The sequence below is a fragment of the Onychostoma macrolepis genome, chromosome 14 (genome assembly GCF_012432095.1).
Source record: "Onychostoma macrolepis isolate SWU-2019 chromosome 14, ASM1243209v1, whole genome shotgun sequence".
Lineage (NCBI taxonomy): Eukaryota > Metazoa > Chordata > Actinopteri > Cypriniformes > Cyprinidae > Onychostoma > Onychostoma macrolepis.
Window position 1 is genome coordinate 5,169,486 of NC_081168.1, and position 24,492 is coordinate 5,193,977.

The 24,492-nt window shown below is 36.6% G+C and overlaps 1 protein-coding gene across 2 annotated transcripts; it reads right to left on the reverse strand.

Moving 5' to 3' along the window:
- Nucleotides 1-207: 207 nt before the first annotated feature.
- On the reverse strand, nucleotides 208-23,495 carry smad5 (SMAD family member 5). Of its 2 annotated transcripts, XM_058798165.1 has the most exons (8): nucleotides 23,338-23,479; nucleotides 23,178-23,263; nucleotides 10,390-11,151; nucleotides 7,283-7,540; nucleotides 4,564-4,674; nucleotides 3,304-3,525; nucleotides 1,067-1,323; nucleotides 208-950 (listed from the first exon to the last, which is right to left on the reverse strand). In XM_058798165.1, exons 3-8 carry the CDS (start codon nucleotides 10,790-10,792, stop codon nucleotides 807-809), a joined length of 1,395 nt encoding a protein of 464 aa, XP_058654148.1. In that variant the 5' UTR covers nucleotides 10,793-11,151; nucleotides 23,178-23,263; nucleotides 23,338-23,479; the 3' UTR covers nucleotides 208-806. The 2 variants fall into 2 exon arrangements, with proteins under 2 accessions (XP_058654148.1, XP_058654145.1); XM_058798162.1 differs by lacking the exon at nucleotides 23,178-23,263 and having other exon boundaries at nucleotides 23,338-23,495.
- Nucleotides 23,496-24,492: the final 997 nt, after the last annotated feature.

A 24,492-nucleotide genomic window follows, 5' to 3' on the forward strand; every position in this document is an offset into this window, starting at 1 on the left:
TGTATAAAACAAGTACAATCACGTAACACTTATGAAATCCACTACACTATGCACTTTTGTGTTTTCTGTGTTGGAGAAAACAGACATGCAAGGACATATTGTGCTAGCCAACAGCTGTTAAAAGTTAAAAGTCTAAGTCCATATGGCTAATATGTAGAGCAACAGCTTTTATTTGTCATCACAAAACATATCAAATGAGCACAAATGTATCAGATAAAAGAACTTTATTTAAAAGCAGTAACTTTGATTTGCCTTAAGGCAACAGATGCTATAAAAAGGAAACATTTGTAATGAGCTTTGAGTAAACATATAAAGGAAAATATGCCTTGCAAATAACAGGGATTAGACAACATAGCAATTAAAAAGATTCTCATAGAACTAGGAAATTGCTATTTTCAACTGGTGTAAAGTGAAGTAGAGATATGAAAGCATGTCAGTTTCATCTACTAGATTACCTACAGTTAGAGAAAATCAGTCATACAAGCATCATTTTAAAACAATTGTATGCAAAACAAACAAACAAACAAACAAACAGAAAGGTAATTGCTAAAGCAGTAGTTAGTCCATTTTGTGTCACTGCCTAGAATTTTCCTCAGCTAGATGTGCTTGTAGCCCCAGTTCATTCTTCTCGTTCTGACTGCCGCAGGATCCGGTCACCCTTCTGCAGGTAGTGTAAACAGTTCAGCCCTTAAGATCTCCTTTTCTTTCAAAAGTGAAGAAAAAAAGAAAAGAAACAACCAAAAAATAAAAAGCTAAAAAAAAATAAAATAAAAAAAATAATTCTCCCAGCCCAGCAGGGCCCTTCATTATGAGACAGAAGAGATGGGGTTCAGAGGAGAACCCATTTGTGTTAGGACTTTATCCAGCCATTGGAGGGGACCGTGAAGATGCACTTCTATCCAGCAAGGGGTGCTCGTCACATCTTGTCTGTGATACTCTGCGCCCCAGCCCTAAAAAAAATAGAGGTAAGAAGTTACACAAGGATAGATCTTCTATTACATTTTTACCCCCTGAACTGTCAAAGGCTTGTCATCTGAAAGCTTGTCATTGGTGGTGATACTCGTACCTTTACAAAGCTCATGCGGATGGTGCACATCTTGGTGAGTTCGTAGACGGCCTCGAATCCGTGGTTGACAGACTGAGCGAGCAGCTGAGCGAATTCTTGGTTGTTGAAGATCTTGAGGCTGCAGCCGCTGGGGATCTTGCAGACAGTTGTGGGGTGGAAGCCATGGTGGTAGTTGCAGTTTCGACTCTGGACGAAAATGCTGGTGTCACTCAGACACTCTGCATACACTTCTCCTCCAACATAATACAGGTGGACACCTGAGGGAGAAGAGATTGTTGTAAATGCACTTCTGAAATATTCTATTATAGAGTAAAACACAAAATAATTAACCTTTTGCTTTATAAGAATCTGCACATTCTGTGCAAGATTAGAAAAAGATGGTCTTCCTGTGATTTATTTCAATAGTGAATCATAATACAGTCCAACAATGATTCACCATTGTAATCAAACATGTTCACTTGGAGAACATTTCACTTTTTTAGGTGTGGAGATGAGTAATTGTTATCATTGTAATATTAACACAATTGCCTTCTTTGTTACTAAACCAGATCATCCCACCATAAATCATCTAAAAACTGACGGAAAAAGTCTTGCTTTTAAAGGGCCATGCACACCAAGGACAATAACTATAAAGATAATTATAAAATGTAATAATCAATCTAATTTCATGAGAATAGAGAAGTCCACACCACAGCTATAACAAGAGGAACAATATCATTCAAATCACTTTCAAAATAATTTTTATCCACCTGAACGCTAAAAATCACTGACAATCAGAATCCACCCAAATTTAAAGATCTCAAGCATTCAAACTGGCAAAAAAAAAAAAAAAAAAAAACATTTAAATAACAGCACATGCTTATAATAAACCATTAGACCATTATTGTCAGTTGGTGTGCATGCCATATAGTTATCGTATATAGGGATGCACGATATTATCTGAATCGGCCAATAATGGCTTTAAATGTGAATATCGGCATAGGCCTGATATGAAAAATTATGCCCATATGTCATGCCGATAAGAGGAATAGGTTACCTCACATGTGCTCAGGGTGTACTAGTGATTAGATCAAGTCAGCAGTGTGGTTCATTCTTGAAGCAAAGTTTTGTCTGAATGATGCTTTCGGTGTGCCATAGAGTAAACAGTAATAGCACGTGCAGCGGCAGCAGTGACAGCCTCCCCGGGTTTCAATCTGTAGGGGGCGCTGTTGGCCTACTTCTAATTAAATTAAAATAAAGTAAAATAGCCTGTGTTTTGATTTAATGGTCAGAAGCTATAGCTTACATGAAAAAAAGAGAAAGAAAACGATACTTGTAAATTAAATAATTGTATATATACTGATTTATTCATTAATGTGTAATGCGTTTTATTTTTTTAAACAAATCATGAGCTCTAAAAGATTTTTAGAATTTTTACAACTCTTTTGTTTTAGACCATCTACAAATGTTAAATCTTAAAATGTTAGGGTTAACACTGCATCTTACTGGGGGAACAAAATGCAGCGATTGATAGTTTATTTATAGTTATTTTCAAAGCTTCAATGTACTGTTAAAAAACCATTATTTTTTTATTTAATTCTAATAAATAAGTTCTTGCAAAAAACTAACCAAAATTAAAAATATTTTGCTTATAATTTCTGCACAGGAGAGACTTGGTGTTGTTTCCAAACAAAAGGAAATATATCAGTATCGGCCAAAATGAGTTGAAAAATATAGGCAAAAATCCAATATCGTGCATCTAATCGTACAGTTATCTTTTTTGGTGTGAACAGGCCTTAAACAGGGTAAAGGTTGTCATTATAGGTCACCATGCTGACAAACCTTTGCCACTGTGTTACACTGTGTGTATTATTTATAGTTTTTATACATATTCTGAATTACTTTTATATTTTGAGTTTTCACTTAAATTTTAGTTTACTTTTTTGTAATTTTTATGTGCCTTGGTCATTTTATTAGTTCATTTTTTATATTTTTAAATGTTTAAATGATTTCAATTAGTAATTCTAGAACTTCAACTTCAGCTAGCTGACAAGGCAAAATTTCAACTTTTTCACCTAATATTTAACCTAATATTAAGCTATATTTGAATTATCAAAAAATGTTTTTAATAGCTTTAGTTAATGATAACAACACTGCTTTGCTGAAGGTTAAAGTCAAGTCCCATTTGGGTTTCCAGGACTAAGTGACAGCAGAGTTGCGGTGTACAAGATCTTTGTGCATAATAAGCGCATGCATACCTTTGCCAATATGGCGACGAGTGTTTTCAATAGTGGAGTTGCGATTGACGTTGGAGAGCAGGCCCAGGCAGAAGCGGTTCTTGTTGTTGGATGGGTCAGTGAATCCATCAACCAGCACGCTGGTAGAGGAAGCGTGGTAAGCCTCTCCTACACGATTATTCAGCTCATAGTACACAATAGAGCACCAGTGACTGGGCTCCTCATACTCCACTGGCTGCACATCTGAAAGTGGAAAATAAAACAAGACCTTGAGCTGAAGCCATCTATTGTTTCAACTTGCTCAGATACTTCACCACATCAGCTAGATAAACATTCTGGAGAGATTAGAGGGGGATACCGGGCCAAAAGGATTTAAAGATTACAACAGGCAAACGGCGTTAGAAATTCAGGCTCAGTCATGATGACAATGTGTTTAACTACAGAGGTGTGACTTTGCTTTAAAAAAAAAAAATGGCAAGAGCTATCTCAATGTTGTGACCTCTAATCGGACTGTCTGGCTTTACACAATTGCAATGCACAGGTTTTATTTTGGTCTGACGCAAAACAAACTTGTGTTTCCAAAGTACCAGGTTGTTGGTCTGTTGTTGGTCATTTTACTACAGATTTCTTCAATTAAACTGATACTCATTTTGATGAACCAACATCAATTCTCAAATCTTAAGATCGATATTTTAGTCAGTGCTGTTTTCTGTTTATGTATGAACAAAACTTCACTAAACATCATTTGAAGCATGCCTGCCATGCACCAGTTGCAATGAGCTTTGCATTGTTACCTTTATATCAAGTTTTCAAATTCTTGTCAATTTAAATCACAAAATTAAAAACACGCTTTAATATGCTGTGAAAAATCCCTCCACAAATTTTTGAACAAGTTGGAGTAGAAACAAGCATATCATTAAATAGACCTAAATTTTTAACTGTGTTAATTACTATATTTAAAAATAAAAAAAATCGCAATTGGATTTTGGACAGTTGTGAATTTTAACCTCTTACATTTTATTCCCTGTCTAACCGCAAGAATGGCCAAAATATTTTTTACTTTTATGGCTGTAGGCAAACATCTGTTTCTGCAAGGCCATTGGCAATATAGGCCAATATTTCCTCTATAAAACATGCCATAGACAGACATACACACATACTTCTGTAATGAACAAGCTACATGACGATGTTCAGATTTGAGGGAGTTTTCTTTTCTTTTTTTTTATGTTCTTTGACATCACACCTGGATCACTTCTGAATAGGACGTTAATAGTTTCTTACCCCCTCTGGGCATGTTCTGAGGAACCATGCTGCTGCCAGTCTCCATGGACTGAGACCCGTCCTGTCCCATCTGTTCATCTGGAGGCATGTAGGCAGGAGGAGGGGTATCAGCTGGTAAAGAGACACCACAGAGAGAGAGCGGTCAGACAATGAGGCCTTCTGCAAACAAATGGGCTTCCACTGCAATCCCCTGGAGCCTGAATTCTGATGATTCTTTACAGGAAGCCGCTTCGCATCTTATGGAAACCTTTTAGTGTTAGATTTCACAAATCCCTTACATCAAACACCCACCTCTGTACAATAATACAGATATTCATTACGTGGAAACAACAGCTATTTAAAGCGGACCTTTTTTGTTGACCATCATCTGGGCAAGTTTAAATATGTGGCAGAGCTGTTTATTATTTGGACACGTATACTGCTTTAGAAGTATCTGTTTTACCAATAAAAAGCAAGCAGAACAGCAAAATATATTTGAATGCAATCTCTTCCAGAAGCGGTTTATGGCTAATAAAAAAAAAAAAAGCACCTCTGGCTCAAAAAAACAATCCTCGGAAGACATTATCTAACGCAAGAAGTATTTTAAAAAGGCTTGATAAATTACATTTCCAGACAAATTCAATGAAGCCAAAGGAGAAGAGCGTTGTCAGAGTGCTTGTCTGGTGCATCAGTCATATCAGATGAGTTATTTTTTTATTGAACATATAAGAAACAAAATTATGCTGTATTTCCTTTGGATTTTCACTGCAGAAAAACGGATCCATCTGAATGAATCATTAGTCACTGAAAGTTTGGGGTTGGTAAGATTTCATGGTTTTGAAAAAGTCTCTTATGCTTACCAAGGCTGCAGTTATTTGAGCAAAAAGCAACATTTTGTAACAGTAATATTGTAAAATATGAATACAATTAAAAAAGGAAAAAAAAAAATTATGAATACGTTATAAATTGTAATTTATTTCTGTGATGGCAACACTGAATTTTTAGCAGCACTTAATCCAGTGCTGATTTGGTGCTCAAGAAGCATTTCTAAATATTATTTAATAATTATCAATGTTGAAAACAGTTGTCCTGCTTTATATTTTTGTGGAAACTGCAGTACATTTTTTTCAGGATTGTTTGATGACTAAAAATGAATTAATCTTTTGTAACATTATAAACATCTTTACTGTCATTTCTGATTAATTTAATGTATCCTTGCTGAATAAAAGTATAAATTTCTTTTGTTGCCAAACTTTTTCATGGTATAGTGTTTCAATCAGGGGTGTCAAACTCAGTTCCTGGAGGGCCGCAGTTCCAACCCTGCTCCAACTCACATACCATGTAGTTTTCAAATAAGCCTTAAAGACTTGGACCAGCTGGATCAAGTGTGTTTAATTAGGGTTGCATCTAAACTGTGCAGGGCTGTGGCCCTCCAGGAACTGAGTTTGACACCCCTGGTTTAAATATTGAATTGTTGATGCTGTTGCGACTGCACTAGTGATTAGCAGACACAAAACAGCAGCTCATATTGTAAAACAGTTATTCATTCACAATGTACATGTCAAAGCTTCAAGTGCTTCCATCACTTTAATCACTGAGGCAGATCTGAAGCTGTGATGAATCAAGCAATTTCTATGAATAAAACCAGCTTTAGTTCTAACCCACAGCGCTATAAAACATTTGCTGTCCTTCTGCCTGAGTGCACCCAGCCTACGGATGCAGGCATCAGCAAATCACTCGATACAGAATAGAGGGAGCGCGGGCCGGTGCCAAGTGATGGGCACCCAGCAGCAGGACTGAAGTCACCGGGCTTTGGTGTGCTGCTTAGCTGGCATTTCCATTGTTTACTGACAGCAATCGACACTGCACAACTCACCGTCATATCACAGGTTTATCATTCAGCGTCACACATCCGTTTGCAATCGCAGCAGCAAAGAAAATCAACACATCAGTTTGCCACTGGCAAAAACATCCCAAAAGAGCTATCAATTTCATGAGTGGTAGAGCTGCACGATTCTGGATAAACTGAGAATTAATATTTTTTTGTCTCCAATAGTGATCACGATTTCCCCACGATTCTGAATTAAACAAAATAATGTGACAAAATATTATTGCTGCAATCTATTTAAAAGTGTAATTAGTTTACTAAACAATTTAAAATATATATTTAAATATATATATATATATATATATATATAAAAAATATACTGAATACACCAATTTTTAATATTAATTATGAAAAAGTGGTCTGAATGTATGATTCAATGACTCGCTAATAAATACTTCACTTGTTTCATTACTAGATGAATAAGCGTTTTTGAACGAATCTCTTGAATGAATGATTCAATGACAAATATTTTTTAAAAGTCACTTGGCAAAACAACGTAATCGACACAAATGTTATTTGAAGCGCCAGTTACTTTTAAAAGGGGATTTACTCAACTTTGATAAACTTTCATCCCAGTATGTCTGTGATAATATGAATGACTTTAAGACAAAAATAATACTGTGTAGTTGAAAAGACTGTTTGTGAAGCTGTTTCTTACCTAAACATGTTATATGTCTGCTATCTCTGTGTTGGCGGCAGTGCCAACGCAGATTTGAATGTTCCGGTAGGATTTTTTCAAAGGTTTAATAGACACGGGTGAATCGTTATTTTTTAAAAATGGACTGGCATGGGTGTTTGAATCTATCTTTTAACGATTAATCGTGCAGCTCTAACGAGTGGTGTTGTGTGTACCTGGCAGCTGGAAGGGGCTGGATGGCCCAGAGCTTGCAGGAGAGTTGGGGTAGGTGCCGCTGCTAGCAGGAGACGGAGGGTAGGGCGAGTTCGGAGAGATGGGGAAGGAGCTTCCTCCGCTGTGCTGCTGGAAGGACTCTGGGAAGGTGGCGTTGAGAGGCATGTGAGGCTCATTGTGACTCAGGTTGCGGAACTGCACCAGCAGACTGTGCTGAGGGTTGAACTCGCTGTGTCGTGGCACCAACACCGGAGGAAGCACTGAGAAAAGATACCAGTATTTTAAACATTCTGATTTAAATATTTATGGCACAAAAAAAAAAAAAAAAAAAAAAAGAGCACTGCATCCTTGACATCTTTGTGCTGATTGGCCGACTCTGGCTCCAAGGTAATAGCTAAGGCACAACAGATCAGTTTTCTGGCTTCAACAGAAATGTTTTCTCTCCTGAGTGACATGTGATATCTGCCCTTGAAAAGCTCAATACAGTGCACATCTCAATCTAAGCAGAGGGCAACAGAGGTTACGGAGATCAGAAGGCCTCTGGGGGCAAAGGATATCTGATAGTCAACACAGTCTATACTGCTGGATATGCAGAGGAAATAATAGGACACATATCCTCGCAGGGGACATATACAGTCAGGTCCATAAATATTGGGACATCGACACAATTCTAACATTTTTGGCTCTATACACCACCACAATGGATTTCAAGTGAAACGAACAAGATGTGCTTTAACTGCAGACTGTCAGCTTTAATTTGAGGGTATTTACATCCAAATCAGGTGAACGGTGTAGGAATTACAACAGTTTGCATATGTGCCTCCCACTTGTTAAGGGACCAAAAGTAATGGAACAATTGGCTTCTCAGCTGTTCCATGGCCAGGTGTGTGTTATTCCCTCATTATCCCAATTACAATGAGCAGATAAAAGGTCCAGAGTTCATTTCAAGTGTGCTATCTGCATTTGCATTGCAGGCTGAAAAAACAAAACAAACCCATCAGAGAGATAGCAAAAACATTAGGCGTGGCCAAAACAATTGTTTGGAACATTCTTAAAAAGAAGGAACGCACCGGTGAGCTCAGCAACACCAAAAGACCCGGAAGATCATGGAAAACAACTGTGGTGGATGACCGAAGAATTCTTTCCCTGGTGAAGAAAACACCCTTCACAACAGTCGGCCAGATCAAGAACACTCTCCAGGAGGTAGGTGTATGTGTGTCAAAGTCAACAATCAAGAGAAGACTTCACCAGAGTGAATACAGAGGGTTCACCACAAGATGTAAACCATTGGTGAGGAAGGCCAGATTAGAGTTTGCCAAACAACATCTAAAAAAGTATTCTCAATTCTGGAACAACATCCTATGGACAGATCAACTTGTACCAGAGTGATGGGAAGAGAAGAGTATGGAGAAGGAAAGGAACTGCTCATGATCCTAAGCATACCACCTCATCAGTGAAGCATGGTGGTGGTAGTGTCATGGCGTGGGCATGTATGGCTGCCAGTGGAACTGGTTCTCTTGTATTTATTGATGATGTGACTGCTGACAAAAGCAGCAGGATGAATTCTGAAGTGTTTCGGGCAATATTATCTGCTCATATTCAGCCAAATGCTTCAGAACTCATTGGACGGTGCTTCACAGTGCAGATGGACAATGACCCAAAGCATACTGCAAAAGCAACCAAAGAGTTTTTGAAGGGAAAGAAGTGGACTGTTATGCAATGGCCAAGTCAATCACCTGACCTGAATCCGATTGAGCATGCATTTCACTTGCTGAAGACAAAACTGAAGGGAAAATGCCCCAAGAACAAGCAGGAACTGAAGACGGTTGCAGTACAGGCCTGGCAGAGCATCACCAGGGATGAAACCCAGCGTCTGGTGATGTCTATGCGTTCCAGACTTCAGGCTGTAATTGACTGCAAAGGATTTGCAACCAAGTATTAAAAAGTATTAAAAAGTTTGATTTATGATTTATTATTATTTAGTATTAAGCTGACAGTCTGCAGTTAAAGCACATCTTGTTCGTTTCATTTGAAATCCATTGTGGTGGTGTATAGAGCCAAAAATGTTAGAATTGTGTCGATGTCCCAATATTTATGGACCTGACTGTATGTTGACCAATCCGCTGTTATTTTGCCCGTTTTTTGTTTTCTTGTCATCAAAGACAGCTTATCGGAAGAACACTGCATTGGCAGAGAGATGAAATCAGCTGATAAGTATTTAATGATGTGTGACTAATCAAATGAGTTTTAACATGGTTCAACAAAAAAATATTAAACTGCTAAGACTGGTGATATACTGGTTGAGAAAAAAAACAAAAACAAAAAAAACACTACACATTCGAAAGTTTGGGGATTGAGTTTTTAAATTTTTTTTTTAAAGAAATTAATTCTGTTATAGTCAAGAATAAATTATATTTTCAAATATATTATAAAATTATTTTAAATAGTAACAACATTTCACAATATTACTGTTTTTACTGTATTTTTGATTAAATAAATGTAGCTTTAGTGAACATAAGATTAAAAAAAAAAACATTACCAACCCCAAATTTCAAACAGTAGTCTACAAGGTGTTATTTTAGTATTACTGAAATACTGTTACGTTACAGTTTTTTTTTTTAAATTTAGATTTTTTAAATTTTTTACATTTTCATTTGAATTTTAGTTTAAAAGTTTTAGTAAAATTTTTTTGATGAATGTTTTTATTACTTTATTATATTATTATTTTTAAATATGTCTATATTATTATTATTTTTTTATTTCAGTTTTAAAACATTTTAATTATTGCAGTAATTTTAGTACATCAAGTAAATAAATGATCAAATGAAAATGAAAGTAAATAAAATGAGAAATGTTGCTTTGGCAACTAGCTGAAATAAAATAAATGTACGTTTTTAAATTATTTTAAATATTTTTAATTTTATTCCTGGTCACGATTTCATTTCAAGTAACAAAAATGCTTTTATGGTTTTAGCTAACTATAATTACCATGTAGTGAACTTTAATCACTTTTCCATATATGTGGCAAGAAAATCTTAATATGAAAAAACATTTGTGTTGTAAAACATCTGTCATGAGAAGTAATATAAACATATCAGTCATGACTTACCAGGACTTTCAACTCGTTTGTAGTGATATGGGTTGATACACACTTCTTTCTGTTTGGAACCGAACGGATACTCGCACACCTCTAGGGGTTTGAGCTCGTGATGGGACTGCAGATCAGGCCAGCGCCACACGCGGCAGTAGATGACGTGAGGCAGTCCTTTCCTGTGGGACACCTGCAGCCGCCCATCCAGCGACCGGGGGATGGTCACACATTTGCTGGGCTGTCCGGGGCTGCTGAGGGCCTTCTCCAAGTCCTCCATGGCACCCTTTTTCTTCTTCAGCTTCTTCACCAGGGCGTCCACAGCCTTTTCCGCCCATTTTTCCTCCTCGTCGCCCTGCTTCCAGCCCAGCAACCGCTTCACCGCTGGGCTGGTGAAGGAGAACAGACTGGACATGGAGGTCATAGTGCTGGGCTGCACCAGGAAGCGGGATCTGAAGCGCTCTCGGCCCGCAGTGTGCCAGGAAGATGATTATGTGTGTGTTTGTGTATGTGGGGGGGGGTAGGGGAGTGGACAAGCTTAGCCTTGCACGACCAAGGACAGGAAGTTGAGGCAGGACGCAGCTGCTGGTGCTCAGGGTTCAGGAAGGCCTGCAGTGAAGCGGGAAGGGGGTGGAACTGGGTCACAACCACTCCAAGAATTAGTGTAAAGGGCAATTGAGAAATTAAGGCTGAAAACAACGATGAGATGACTATTAGATATTAGAGACTAATCCATGCCAGATACTGGCTGCGGTCAGAGGCTGACACTTCGAGAAGGGGCACCTGCAACAAAAAAAGAGAAACTGACATCAGTTTGGAAATAAAATGCGATTCATAATAATGACAAATATCACATGGACTGTCTATCTCCTATACTATATACTTTTAATTTTTTTTTTTGTTCATGACCTTATATGTGACCCTGAACCACAAAACCAGTCATTAGGGTCAATTTTTTTAAATTGAGATTTATACATCAGTTTAATAGGATAGGACAATATTTGGCTACAATACAATTATTTGAAAATCTGGAATCTGAGGGTGCAAAAAAAAAAAAAAAAAAACATGTTGAGAAAATCACCTTTAAAGTGGTCCAAATGACATTCTTAACATGCATATTACTAATCAAAAATTAAGTTTTGATATTTACGGTAGTAAAATTTACAAAATATCTTCATTGAACTTCATCTTTACTTCATATCCTAATGATTTTTGGCATAAAAGAAAAATGGATAATTTTGACCCATACAATGCATTGTTGGATATTTCTACACATATACCCGTGCTACTTATGACTGGTTTTGTGGGCCAGGGTCACATGTTATCATCTGACAAGATACATGGAATATTTGTACTTCATTTAAGACTTAAAATTAAGTGGAAAAAGATGATTAAAAATGGTTTTAAAAAAAAAATGGTTCCAGTAAACAGTTCCAGTAAGACAGTGTTTCCCCACCAGAAGGTAAGGACCAAACTTCCAAAGGGAGCCTCAAGATGTTAAAATAAGACAAAAGTAGTACTAAAATTAGATAAAAAGATTGAAAAATCAAGATTTCTTATTTTAATTCATCTCATTAATATATGTTTCCTTTGAAGAACCTATGAGGTAGCCTAATTTGAAAAGTTTAGTTTCTAGACCTGAAAAATTAATGTAAATTAATATCTTAAAACATAGGCATTTTTATACTGAATACACATTTCCTTTTTTATTTTTTTAATACTTAATCGCTATAAAATAAAACAAACAACTGGAAAAGTCATGTAAATTCACTTCTTAAATTCTTAAAACTTTTGGAATTCTGAAATGGAATTTAATTATAATTACTTTATTTACTTATTTTAATCTATGAAGTAGGGGTGTGCCATATCATACCGTCCACGATAATACCAGTATAAATTTTTATATGATCAAAAAAGTGTCATCGCGATATCAATGATATAGCGACTTTATGACGTATTTACTAGGGATGCACCGACTGTTCGGCAGCCGAAATTATTCGGCGCACTAATGCAGCAAACATGTCAGCAGTGTGGAAACATTTAAAACTGTCAGAAAAAGATGAAAAAATCATTACAAGCACCGACAGCGAGAGACCGATTAGTACCGCATCTCATGTCTCCGATGAGAAGATGATTAAAATCGCGAAATGGCCTTAAACAATTAAATACACTGCAGAACTTTGTTTTCTAAAACACGCTGCAGGAGCTCGCGACGCTGTCTCGTTAGCCAGGGTTCAAAGTCCAAACCACGAGGGAAATCTGCGCTGAAACTGTATTAATCGTCATTTGCTTAGTAACACTTTTATGAATTTTTACAAGGCATGTGACAATGTGATACGTGCATCTTCCCAAATTAGTAATGAGAATAATTTATAAATCTGCTGCGGCCAACAAAAAGTACTGAGGACTTCCTGCAGGTTTCCGTCAAAATAAAAGCTCCATCAACATTCATAAATGTTAGTATTGTAATATTACTGTTGTTCCGTTAAATAAAATTAAAAAGACAATAATAATGATAATAATTACAACAGCTCTATTAATACATTTATTATAACGTTCACACAGTGTTCAAACTGGGATCTGTAATATTTTCTGATGTTTTAGAAGAATTCCCTTCTGCTCAGCAAGGCTGCATTTATTTGTGGGTCTCAAAAATGGCCACAAAATATTGTTTTCTAACTTATTAATTTTAAGTTAAATTGTGCTTTGTTGGTATAATGTCTGTTAGAATGTTAAAAAATGATCAGTGTTAAATAAGTATTTTTAAATAGTTTTGTATGTGTACAATGTTTAAAAATAATCATTTATTCCATGTAGTGTACATTTCATTCATTTAACATTTAATATTGGAGGCATCCAAGTTACTTGACTTTTTTTTTTTTTTTTTTAAATAACTCAGTTACTTTCCCTGGTAATTGGTTACTTTTATAATGATGTAACTCAGTTACTAACTCAGTTACCTTTCGTGAGAAGTAACTAGCAACTATGACTAATTACTTTTTTAAAGTAACTTGCCCAACACCGGTCACTACTATTGCACTATAATGCTGCTTCTGCCACCTTATGACAATAGATTTACACTTCGAATTAGGTAGCAGGGCTCTACAGTGCGACCATTTCAGTCGCATTGCATATTTCTGAAAAAATATTTAGGAGCACCTGTGCGACTGACCCGATCAGCATATGTGTGTTTGCGCTGAGGGAGCTTCTAAGGTCTCTAACGTACTTGCGTGTTTTTGCAGTGTTGAGTAATGTATCACAGATGTATCCTCTCATTGTAACAAACAAAGTGTTTACAGAGTGTAAATAAGAGATTCACTGTGCAGTGTAGAGAGCTGCGATGATTATAATGGAGTTTTGTGAGATCGCGATGAACTAAGGAGAGTGACGGCTTGCAAAAGTGATCTTGTTTAAAGAACTGTTGTATTAAATCTTAGATTGTGGACGACGCGTCTCTGCTTCCTTCCACTATAGAAAAGTGAAGCCAAAGGATCTCAATGTGGCCGTTGCCATCTTGAGAAAATGACGTCATTTGGAGCCCTAGTCTGCACAGTAGAGATTCGTTTGGAGCCCGAGTCTGCGCAGTAGAGTTGTGAGGTGGAGCCGCGGAATCAAACTCCCCGAGTCCCGCCCAAACTCCCACAGACCCAATCAACCATAACGACACGCCCTGTTTTTATACATCAAATTACTAGCTAAAATGAAACTTATCACAAAAAAGAACAATTGAACACATATCAGTGTGATGACAACTACCTTAAATGACCAAAACCGTATTTCGGAAAATTGTATTAGAAGTGTAATTTATTTTTTTATTTTGACTCAAGTCCCATTCGTTTACACGGAGAGGGCGGTGTTTATGACATGTACTGCAGCCAGCCACCAGGGGGCGATAAAAGAGCCCACAGCTTCACTTTTCAGGACATGTGAGGCACACCTGTATTAAATCGATAAGTTAATCAAGTGACGTATATTGTCTGACTACAACACTATTGCCTTATTTTGCTCAATTTCGTCAATGAAAATAGTTTCAGACGAAGTCACATCTGAGCCGCTGCGCATCTCCATTCAAACACAGCGGTGTTTCGTTTATGAATCAACTGCGTTTTTAAATGAATCTAGTGAGTCAACGATTCAATTACCCATTCATAAAGACAGTCAGATGCTTCGCTCCTGAATAAACCGGCCGTTCGAACGAATCGATTAAATGAATGATGACCCCGGTGTCCTGGCCAAATTCCCTCTGCTGGTCCTTATCAATCATGGCTTCCCAATAATCCCCATCCACTTGATTGGCTCTATGACTCTCTCTCCTCTCCACCTGTAGCTGGTGTGTGGTGAGCGCACTGGCGCCGCTGTCCTGTGGCTGCCGTCGCATCATCCAAGTGGATGCTGCACACTGGTGGTGGTTGAGGAGAGCCCCCCCCCCCTCATGAGTGTAAAGCGCTTTGGGTGTATTGCAATTCACAATAAAGCGCTATATAAATGCCTCATTCATTCAATGATTCAGTGATAAAATCAGACTTGCCGCCACCTGCTGACAGTTTTAATTGAATTTTTAAAGTATCTTTTCTGTTACTTAAATCATTTAATATTTCTATATTCAAAATTGTATATTTAAAACATTAACCTCAACATGAATTTATGAATTGCACTAGTGCAACCTCTGAGCCTCATTAAATGTCTGAAAATACACCTACAAGCCACTTTTGTGTTCTTCTGTGCCCCCCTCTGTAGTACAAATTTATTTCTTAAATACCGATTTAATTTTATTGGTAACTTATTCTACTTATTCTGTTGTTTTAATTAAAAATGTTAAAAAGCTTAAATATATATTTGTTTGAATTTGACAAAAGATGGCATACTTTTAATAAGAGTTAGAAAAATGCCATTATAAAAGGTAAAAACAAAATTCCCTGTAAATCACTTTAAGGAGTCAAATATCACCTCGTAATTATTAATTACTAATTAATTAATCTAGTTAACTTTTTGATCAGAATTTGATTATTGATTAGAAGGTGCTCCTAAAAGAAAAAAGTAGGCGTAGAGCTCTGGATAGGCTGTCATCAATGACAGTAACTCGTTGGAAAAGGATGGAAAATGCCTTTCATTGTGTTTGCACTAATAAATGCTGCTGCCTGCCAGCTGCAATCACCAATAAAACGTTGTTCCATATTTGTTTGTATATCATCATAAAAATCAATACAGCAAATATTGTGATATAATTTTGAGGCTATATCGTCCACCCCTCCTATGAACGATTCCAGATTCCGCACATTAAAAAAAAAACTAAAACACTACAGCAGATGCGGAAACCAATTAGCCTACATGATGGGGCCTTTGAATATTGTGGATAATGGGAAGCATTCGAGTCAAAAAAGTTGTGAATCACTGATTTAAAATATATACTACTCATGCATTCACACAAATTTTAACTTAAAATTGTTGTGGACAAAAATAAAAAATAAGTCCATAGCCCTTTATGGGTGACAAACAGTTACCCTACAGCTATTCAGCTCTTTACAGTGCTAAAAAACAGGCTAAGATTGTCTTTGAATAGTATGATTAGACTACAAATGACCAATCATTTAAACCACTACATCAGTGCACACAATGACAATTTTAGACATATTGAAAAAATACAAATAAATAAAAACACTGTCCAGAGGACGTGCGCAAAAAACGCTACCGCCTATTTAGTTATAAAAGCCACACACACTTACGCACACATCTGAGGTCTTGCAGATAACTGTTAGGATGTACCCATCTGCCATGTGTTATGATGAACTACAACAGACTCATTGTGTTGGATCTGTAAGCAACAGCCTCCCGCTGCCCCACCCAGGGAGCTCCCAGAGCGAGAAGAACGGAGCATAGCACAGCTGCTGAAAAAGTTGCAAGTGTAACCAGGACAGAAAGGATATAAGACCTCTGAGAGGCACTTCCTGTAGCCACATCCCTTCCCCTTGACCTCTTCAGCTGCCAAACATCAGCCCATTGGCTCTTCAGGACAAAATGTTACTATTCAAAGCACTTCCTACTCCCCGAACCACTACAGTGTTTGCCCTGTCAAACCACACCATGCTTTATGTAAATTAAGAATGATGTTAGTCAAAGGCACAGTTAAGATGGGCGAACAACAGCCAAACATCTCCAAACAGTAAGTAAAGTAGGTCATCTCTTCTCACTCCACTGTCAGTACAACAGAGCTTCCCCGATATTGTTCAGACCCTGTGTGTGTACAGGCACATATATACAACGGAAGCAGGAGCAAATCAAACCAGCCCTGACATTAATAGCACAAGCTGTAATTGACATGTCATTGTCTTCCACCAGGAGTACAGATCTAATTTTGCAGTTCATCAGATGAATGTTAGGTAATGTTAGGAGTTCAATATACACTACTCTTCAAATGTTTGGGGTTGGTAAGATATTCTGCGCCCTTTTTTTTTTTTTAAAAAAGGTTTCTAATGCTCACCAAGGCTGCATTTATTTGATCAAAAATACAAGGAAATCAGTAATATGAAATATTATTTACAATTTAAAATAGCTTTCCTATTTTAATACACTTTAAAAAGTAATTTATTCCTGTAACGCAAAGCTGACTTTTCTGCATCATTACTCCAGTCTTGATTAGTAGTCGACCGATATTGTTTTTTTTTTTTATACAGCCGATGCCGATATCTTCGAAAGTAGGGTGGCCGATATAATTTTATTTATTTTAATTAATATTTAAGAAATTTTAAAACACTTGAAAATGGATAAAAAAAAAATAAAATAAAAAAAGTGTAAAAAACAATTATACTTTAGATTAGAGGTCGATCGATAGTGGATTTTACCGATAGCTAGGTTGGACCACACTGGCCAATACCGATTAATCAACCGATAGTTTTCAAAATGGATAGTGAAAGAGAGCTAGTGCTTTACTATTTAAATAATAAAAAAAAATCAGCAACAGTACTGAACCATACTTTGTAAATGAATAAAAATATTAATATTTATTTACTATATTGACCATTAAAGTTATTTCATAATTTGCTAATGTTAAAAGAAACTTTAAAATGTAAAAATATAGCCTATTAGTAGCTAATAGTGAATGTTGAAATAAACACTAACAAGGAACAATACTTCTACAGTTTTCATTAATGCTACGAATGGACTTTTATTGTTAAATGTTACCATTTAATTTCAAGTCATGCTTAAAGATGGCCATCTTTAAATATCTACACAAGGGCATAGCATTAAAATTACATACATATGGATATTGTATGTGTACTCGCACACTTTATTTGCTTCTATTTTTTAACACTTGATAATTATCTAATCAAAAAAAAAAAGAAAAGTTAGTCGCGCAGTGCTGCGTCTAGGAGAACTCAGAGGTATCTCTCACACACACACACACACACACACCAGATGCTTTGCGTTCAAATCAAGTGGCGGTCTAAAACAATTTATTTAAATCACCAAACGGACATAAGTTTGCTTCAAGAATGAACAATGTGGCATAAATGAGTTTTAAGTTCGGTGTTTAAAAAAACAGAGCAAGTGGAAAGAGAAATCGCTATCTATTACAGCTCTCTACATGAAGCATACAGACTTTATTAGAGCCACAGAAAGACAAACGTTTTGCTGAAAAATGCACAATACATAATTTATAGCCTAGGGTGAAGTCATTATATACATTCACAACGATTTGGGACAAATATAATGTAATTTAATAGAAAACTATGTGAATGGCGCTCTGTTCTGTGGCAGGCTTTTCTGTCGGCTGTATTTAAATGCGCGTCTGGAGTTTCCCGCTCTGTGCAGCGTGCAGTGTCACGTGTCAAAATAAACAACACGTGCTGTCAGTGATTTCCGCCTCTAGAGGCCGCTCTCGTACTGTATAATGCCAGCGAACCCTTCTCAGCCATTCCGGCAACGGTTGCAAACCAGAAAACTATCGGCATGGATTTTTGCCGATAACCGATAGTTGGGGCAATCAACTATCAGTGCCGATTAATCGGCAAAACCGGTGAATCGGTCGACCTCTACTTTAGATGACAAAGTATTTTTCACAAATAAATAAATATTTAATAAAATTATAATTAAAAAGGAAGTAAACACTGTAACCAACAGGGTACTCAGTATTCTGGGATGTTTGCGTACATTGGGAATCATATTTTTTCAAATAAAGCCAAAGTAACACTCATTTTACATACAGCACACAGTGAAATTATACAGTGGAATTACACAGTGACATGAATATGGCAGTGAGCAAAAGCATAAACGCAGCATAATTTGAAGTCACGAGTTTAAAGTTTGTCGATCACGCCTCTCCAGTGAAGCTGAACTCTGAACGCAGAGATCACGCGATCATGCAGGTTACAAATGCACACTTTAGAAGATCTCACAGCTGGATTAGACTAGTCTGCAAGGTTTGTGAAATTAAATGTTCATTAGTCATTCAAAGATTTGTTCAGCATTTGCTGAATGCTGAAGGCAAATGAGAAAGTATTATAATGTTTGCCTTTCTATTACTAATAATATTAAAGCGATCATTATAATACTTTTTTGTATAACTTTTAATTCCTTTGTTTAACAGCTCTATCTGATTATTAGACAGACTTCTATCCATATTAGATAGAACTGTTAACAACGACGGCGAACAAGAGGGAGAAAGTGAGCACTGTGTGCTCAGATGCTGCCGCTCTCGGCGCCGTCAAAATAAAAGTCCGTTGTGACGTCAAAATAAACTGCATCGGCCAATGCCGATATTTGAAAAATGCCAGATATCGGCCGATATATCGCTCGACCACTAGTCTTGATCCTTCAGAAATCCTTCTAATTAGCTGATTTGCAGCTTTTCTTATAATTATAGAAAAAAAGTTGTGCTGCCTAATATTTTTGCGGAAACTAATCTTTTTTTCCCCTGGATTCTTTGATTAGATTCAAAAGAACAGCATTTATTTAAAATAGAAATCTTTTGTAACATTATAAAAGTCAGTGTAATGTGACTTTGGATACATTTAATGCATCTTTGCTGAATAAAGCAATAATAATAAAAAACATTTTTTTTTAATGGTAGTGTAAGTTTAGCTCTGTTGACAGCTTCAGTTGGAAAAAACTACTAGTCCTTCAAAAATAGCAGTAATACTAAGCGGGCACTAATAAGTATATGGAGATATGCACTTGAACGGTTTAAAATGCAAAAAGCATTAAAATGCATTTATTAATTTTTCTTTAAAACGCGTATTGTGTGTGCTATGAAGTTTGCATTTAAAAAAAACAGTACGTGTCAAATGTCTTTATGACTGGAGAAGTCACCTGTCACGGTCACTGCAACAAAAACAAAAAACTATTTACTCTGGAAGAAGTACCTGCATTTCACTGGGGGCGGGTGTCAGCTTCATACAGTTGGTCACTGATGTAATTCCTGTTTTCCAATTTTGTATGTACAAAGTCCTGTTCTTGGATCCTCACACATACCATGCCAGAGTTACTAAGATAGAAGCTGTAATATTGACTAAGCAAGCAAGCATAGAAACAGCATGTTCTGTATGTTTTAAGTATTTTATGTGCTACTCAACCCTACGCCACTAATGCTGTCAATAGAGAATAACTTGAATTGAAACTCCTCATTACTTTAAACTGCTCTATTCTGATCAATTACTAACACTATGAATGGTAAAAATCAGGCCAGAGAATTCCTGAAATCTTCCTGCGATTATGTTCAATGAGCCGGCACACACCAAAACGCCTTGCTTATCAGCAGAAACAAGTAATCAGCTTGTAACCAGCACACTCTGCCTTGATTGCTGAGGGACCGATGATAGCGAAGCTTTAACAATAGGAAGTACAGGACTCAGATCAGCAATATAGAAGCTCAATACACAAACACACACTTCCCTGCTCCCTATCTCCATCCTGCCTCTACACTCAGCTGCTCCATTTGCAAAATGAGAAGCACAGAAAGCATTACCCATATTGATTTTTCTAGCAGTCACAAAAGCCTCCCACTTAAAGCTTTTACTCTTTCTATGCTCTTATTTCATGGGGAGAGAGACATTTTGCTTTAAAAGTGAAGAAGAAATGTTTGGCGGAGGCTAATATGCCCATAAAATGAAAATTGACAGTCATCTGTTTCATCCCAAATAATGAAAATAACATTAAGATGCTGACCACAACCGCAACATGATTATCAGAAGATGTGCATCTTGATGCTGCTTTATAATTATGATATACATTCAAGAGCAGTGCCATTTGCAAAATTACACATGAAATCAGCTTTCTAAATCATAATGGAGTCACATTGTGACACTAATGGAGCTCCAGACCAAGGAAGGTGCTTTTATTCCTTACTGAATCAATTGATTTATTACGAGGACTGTCGTGTAGTCGCAATGCCTCTAGTGGGCTTCAACCCATGCATTATCCTTAAAATCAAATTACGCATACAATTAGGTATAATAGCCAGATTGAAAGAGCCATCTAACATTTCAGTGACATTTAAGAGCACGACAGATGCAAGACAGAAGCACTGCCTTACAATTTTATCAGTTTGAATTTGATCAGAAAAATATGGCTTTCTTACAAGCCCAGAACAAGATCTCTTTTTCTAAATAAGGAGGAGAGCCGTCACACCCATCCAAGACAAAGATGCAGTCGTTCAGAGGGGGGCTGTTTAATTGCTTGACACCATCCAGTCTCTCCATCCCTGGAGCCTTACATCATCGACATAAATAGGGATAGACCCTCTTTATGCTGCACATAAACAATTGCCAGGCCATTGTTCTCCAAGCCTGAAATACTACAAAGAAAAACAGGTTTCTGAAGGTATACATCTGCAGCATTCATTTTAATCGTTATTATTCAGGATCAGATCATAGCTCAAGATTGACAACAGATGTGAACACTCACATGAACATCTATGGGACAGATGTTACACGTTGGCAGATATTCAGAGGCTCTCAATGGAAACGAATTCTGCTATTGCAAAAATGCAAAGAAGAAACTTCAAACCAACCAGTCCAGAAGCAAAATATGACTTGTTGCCATAATGCAACAAATATTACAATAATACAGCTCCACCTATGAAAAAATGTGGTTATCTGGGAAAAAAATCTTTTAACATCTCATCAAGATGTTAAAGATCAAGATCTGGAAACGCTGTGTGTTTGTATCAACCAATTTTTAATTACAATGTTAGATTCACTATGTGAAACAAAATATTTTTTTTCATCATGTTAAGCTGCTATTGAAAAAAACAACAACTTAATCATTTGGCATGCTCATATTTTCTGTTATGTATATTTTTAATCTTGTTTATAATGCTTACCAATCCAGACTGATTTTTATTCTGCTTAAAAGAAAGTGTACGTATTGTACACCAAAGTGAGCTATGAATATGAATCATAATGCATATGGTGTTTAAATTTAAAGATAAATTTGAAATCTCATATAGGACTACTGAAAAAGAACAGTAAGTTCAGTGGTATTGATAAGACAATCATTTATGCATCACCATTAGAGAAATAAAGCAATGCTACGCTTTGATAAAACAGAATCTTATTATGCGATGAATGAAAGCCAGTAACATGGTGATGCTGTTCTTTGAAGGCATTCCATCTCCGATAACATGTTAAAAGCTGACCGTATCTAAACCTCCCCTTGGTCAAGGTCAAAAACAAGCCGATATCTTTCAAATGAGTTTCTACAAAGAACTGCTATTACGATACTTAGGAAAATGTCATTCAATGTGCAATATTTATCTCTGTGCACCAAGGCCAAGGAAAAAATTATGATTTTGAAGCTCTTTGTCTAAAAACATAACAACTCTCCACAAAAACAGCAATAAACAAAGCTCAGACCACACAAACAACTTTTAAACAAATACCCAAACCATCTATTTACATCTTCACATCTTTCAAGGATGATCACAGCTCACAATGGATATTTCCAAAGACTGCACACAGAGATGGCTGATATCAGCTCATCACATCAGCTCAAATTCTCCATGATTACTATCAAACGGATGCTAAAATATAAACTTTACCCATCAGATAATTCAGTCAGTAACGTTAAACCATAAGCAAACATCTGTGAATGTGTTTCCAAGGGATTTAAACGAATATTACTGAAGACAGACTCAAAGCAAGTGAGCTGCCCATCTAGACAGCATTTTGGGCATCACAGGCACGTTTAGTAAGCCCGAGCCAAGGCAGAACACCAGTTTTTAGAGACTATAATGCCTAAAAATGCTGTCTGAGTGGGCAGCACACTAGCTTTTGAGACACAGCCAGTAAGACACGCCACGACACGCACATCTTTCCTCACAAGAATGTTAACAGTCACTTTCTTTAACTATATACCAATTATTATTAAAGTACGCCGTGGTTTATTTCATCCTTGCTGTAAATACGCGCGACTTCGTGTGAAATCATAAATATTTATTAGCTGAATAAACGAGGAGTGAAGCTAAGCTACATTAGCCGCAACTTTGTAGGATTGAGTTCAAAACATGGGCATTCGGTTTAAATTTAAGCCGCTTTTACTATAAAATGACCCGTTTTCATAACTTTCAAAAATCATAACGACATATTTCTGGATACATTCCTGTTACATTTGTTTTTCTGTATTGTGTGAAAACTTACTGCTAGCCGAGTTGCTACATAGCCCGTTAGCCGTTTAGATTTGCAGTTTGTGGTTTAACATTAATTAAACCCAAATAACCATTACAACCTCAAAATAACTGTCTATAATCCGTTTTAAATATTTTAAATACTCCTTTTAGAAAATATAAATATACTTCGTTCACGTGTTTTCCTCACCTCATTTGCACAAAAAGGAAAGAAAAAACAGCAAGGAAACTTTTTCAATCACTTCTCAACACCCCCCCGCGGAAAAGCCACCATCCCTGCTGGAATAAAGTTGATAAGTGACCACTGAACCGTCTTTATCGGCTAGATGTATTATCATTAGATTGCATACCTTTCATGAAATGCTGTAGCGTCTGTCGACCTTTGCTCTGTTTTACAGACACCGACATGAAGGAGTTTTTTTTCCTTTTTTCCTGCCTCTCTTTCCCTCGTCTCTCACCAGTCCTGGCGTCAAACAGACTGGAGGCGAATCACATTAGTGCATATCCATCCGCCCATTTGACAAACTACTACTCTTCCGTGCCTGCAGATGCACTTGAGATCATCAAAAGATGTCTGTGATTAATGGAGTATAGTATTGTATTATGTGAGTATTATGGTCCCTCTATAGTGGTTTTAAGATGGACAACATTAGAAGGCATTTACTAACAGTCAAATACCATTTCTAATGAGATCAGAGGGCCCTACATGAAGCTGAATGTAACTGTAAGTGATTAAATTAACTATATATTATTTATTCTATTACAATATTACAGTGTCCTATTATATTATTAGTGTTCATTCGTTCTAACTTGCTATATCTGGCTCTGAATGTATTGCTAATTATTATTATTATTATTATTATTTAGTTATTTGTTTCTGTATTGCATTTATTGAGATTTAAGGATATTTTGCCACTGTGATTTTACTGAAAAAAAACACAGTATTGGAGCACATATAGATTGATATGAACATTTGTGCATAGCCTACATAAAAACATTGTCATGGTTTTCATGTTTCCAACAGACAGAAATCATTATTAGATCTAATAATAATAATAATAACAATAATCCAAAATGCCCAACCTTGCAATGCGTATGCAGATTAATAAAAATAGGCTATGCAGTTGATTTAATCTGCTTTAACGATTTATTTTAATACATTTAGCCAAAATTGTATTAAAATAGACTTCTAACATTTTACATAACATTAGGCGCTATGCTTATTTTTTAAACTGTATTTATTTATGTGAATATTATCTGCAGACAAACAACCTAATTTGTGTACAGCATACAATCGGACTTGACACAATGAGCAACCACCAAATGCACCAGAAGTATAGTCTATATAAAGGCGGAAGGATACAGCTGGTTGCCATGTTATACAAGCGCCGTGCTGAAGTTGTGCTACGGTCACGTGACGTCACGGAAGTTGGCTCCACTCTGTCTGGCTTTTAAAACTTCAGCAGTTCAACAACCAATAGAGAGCGAGTAACGCGGTGCTTGCT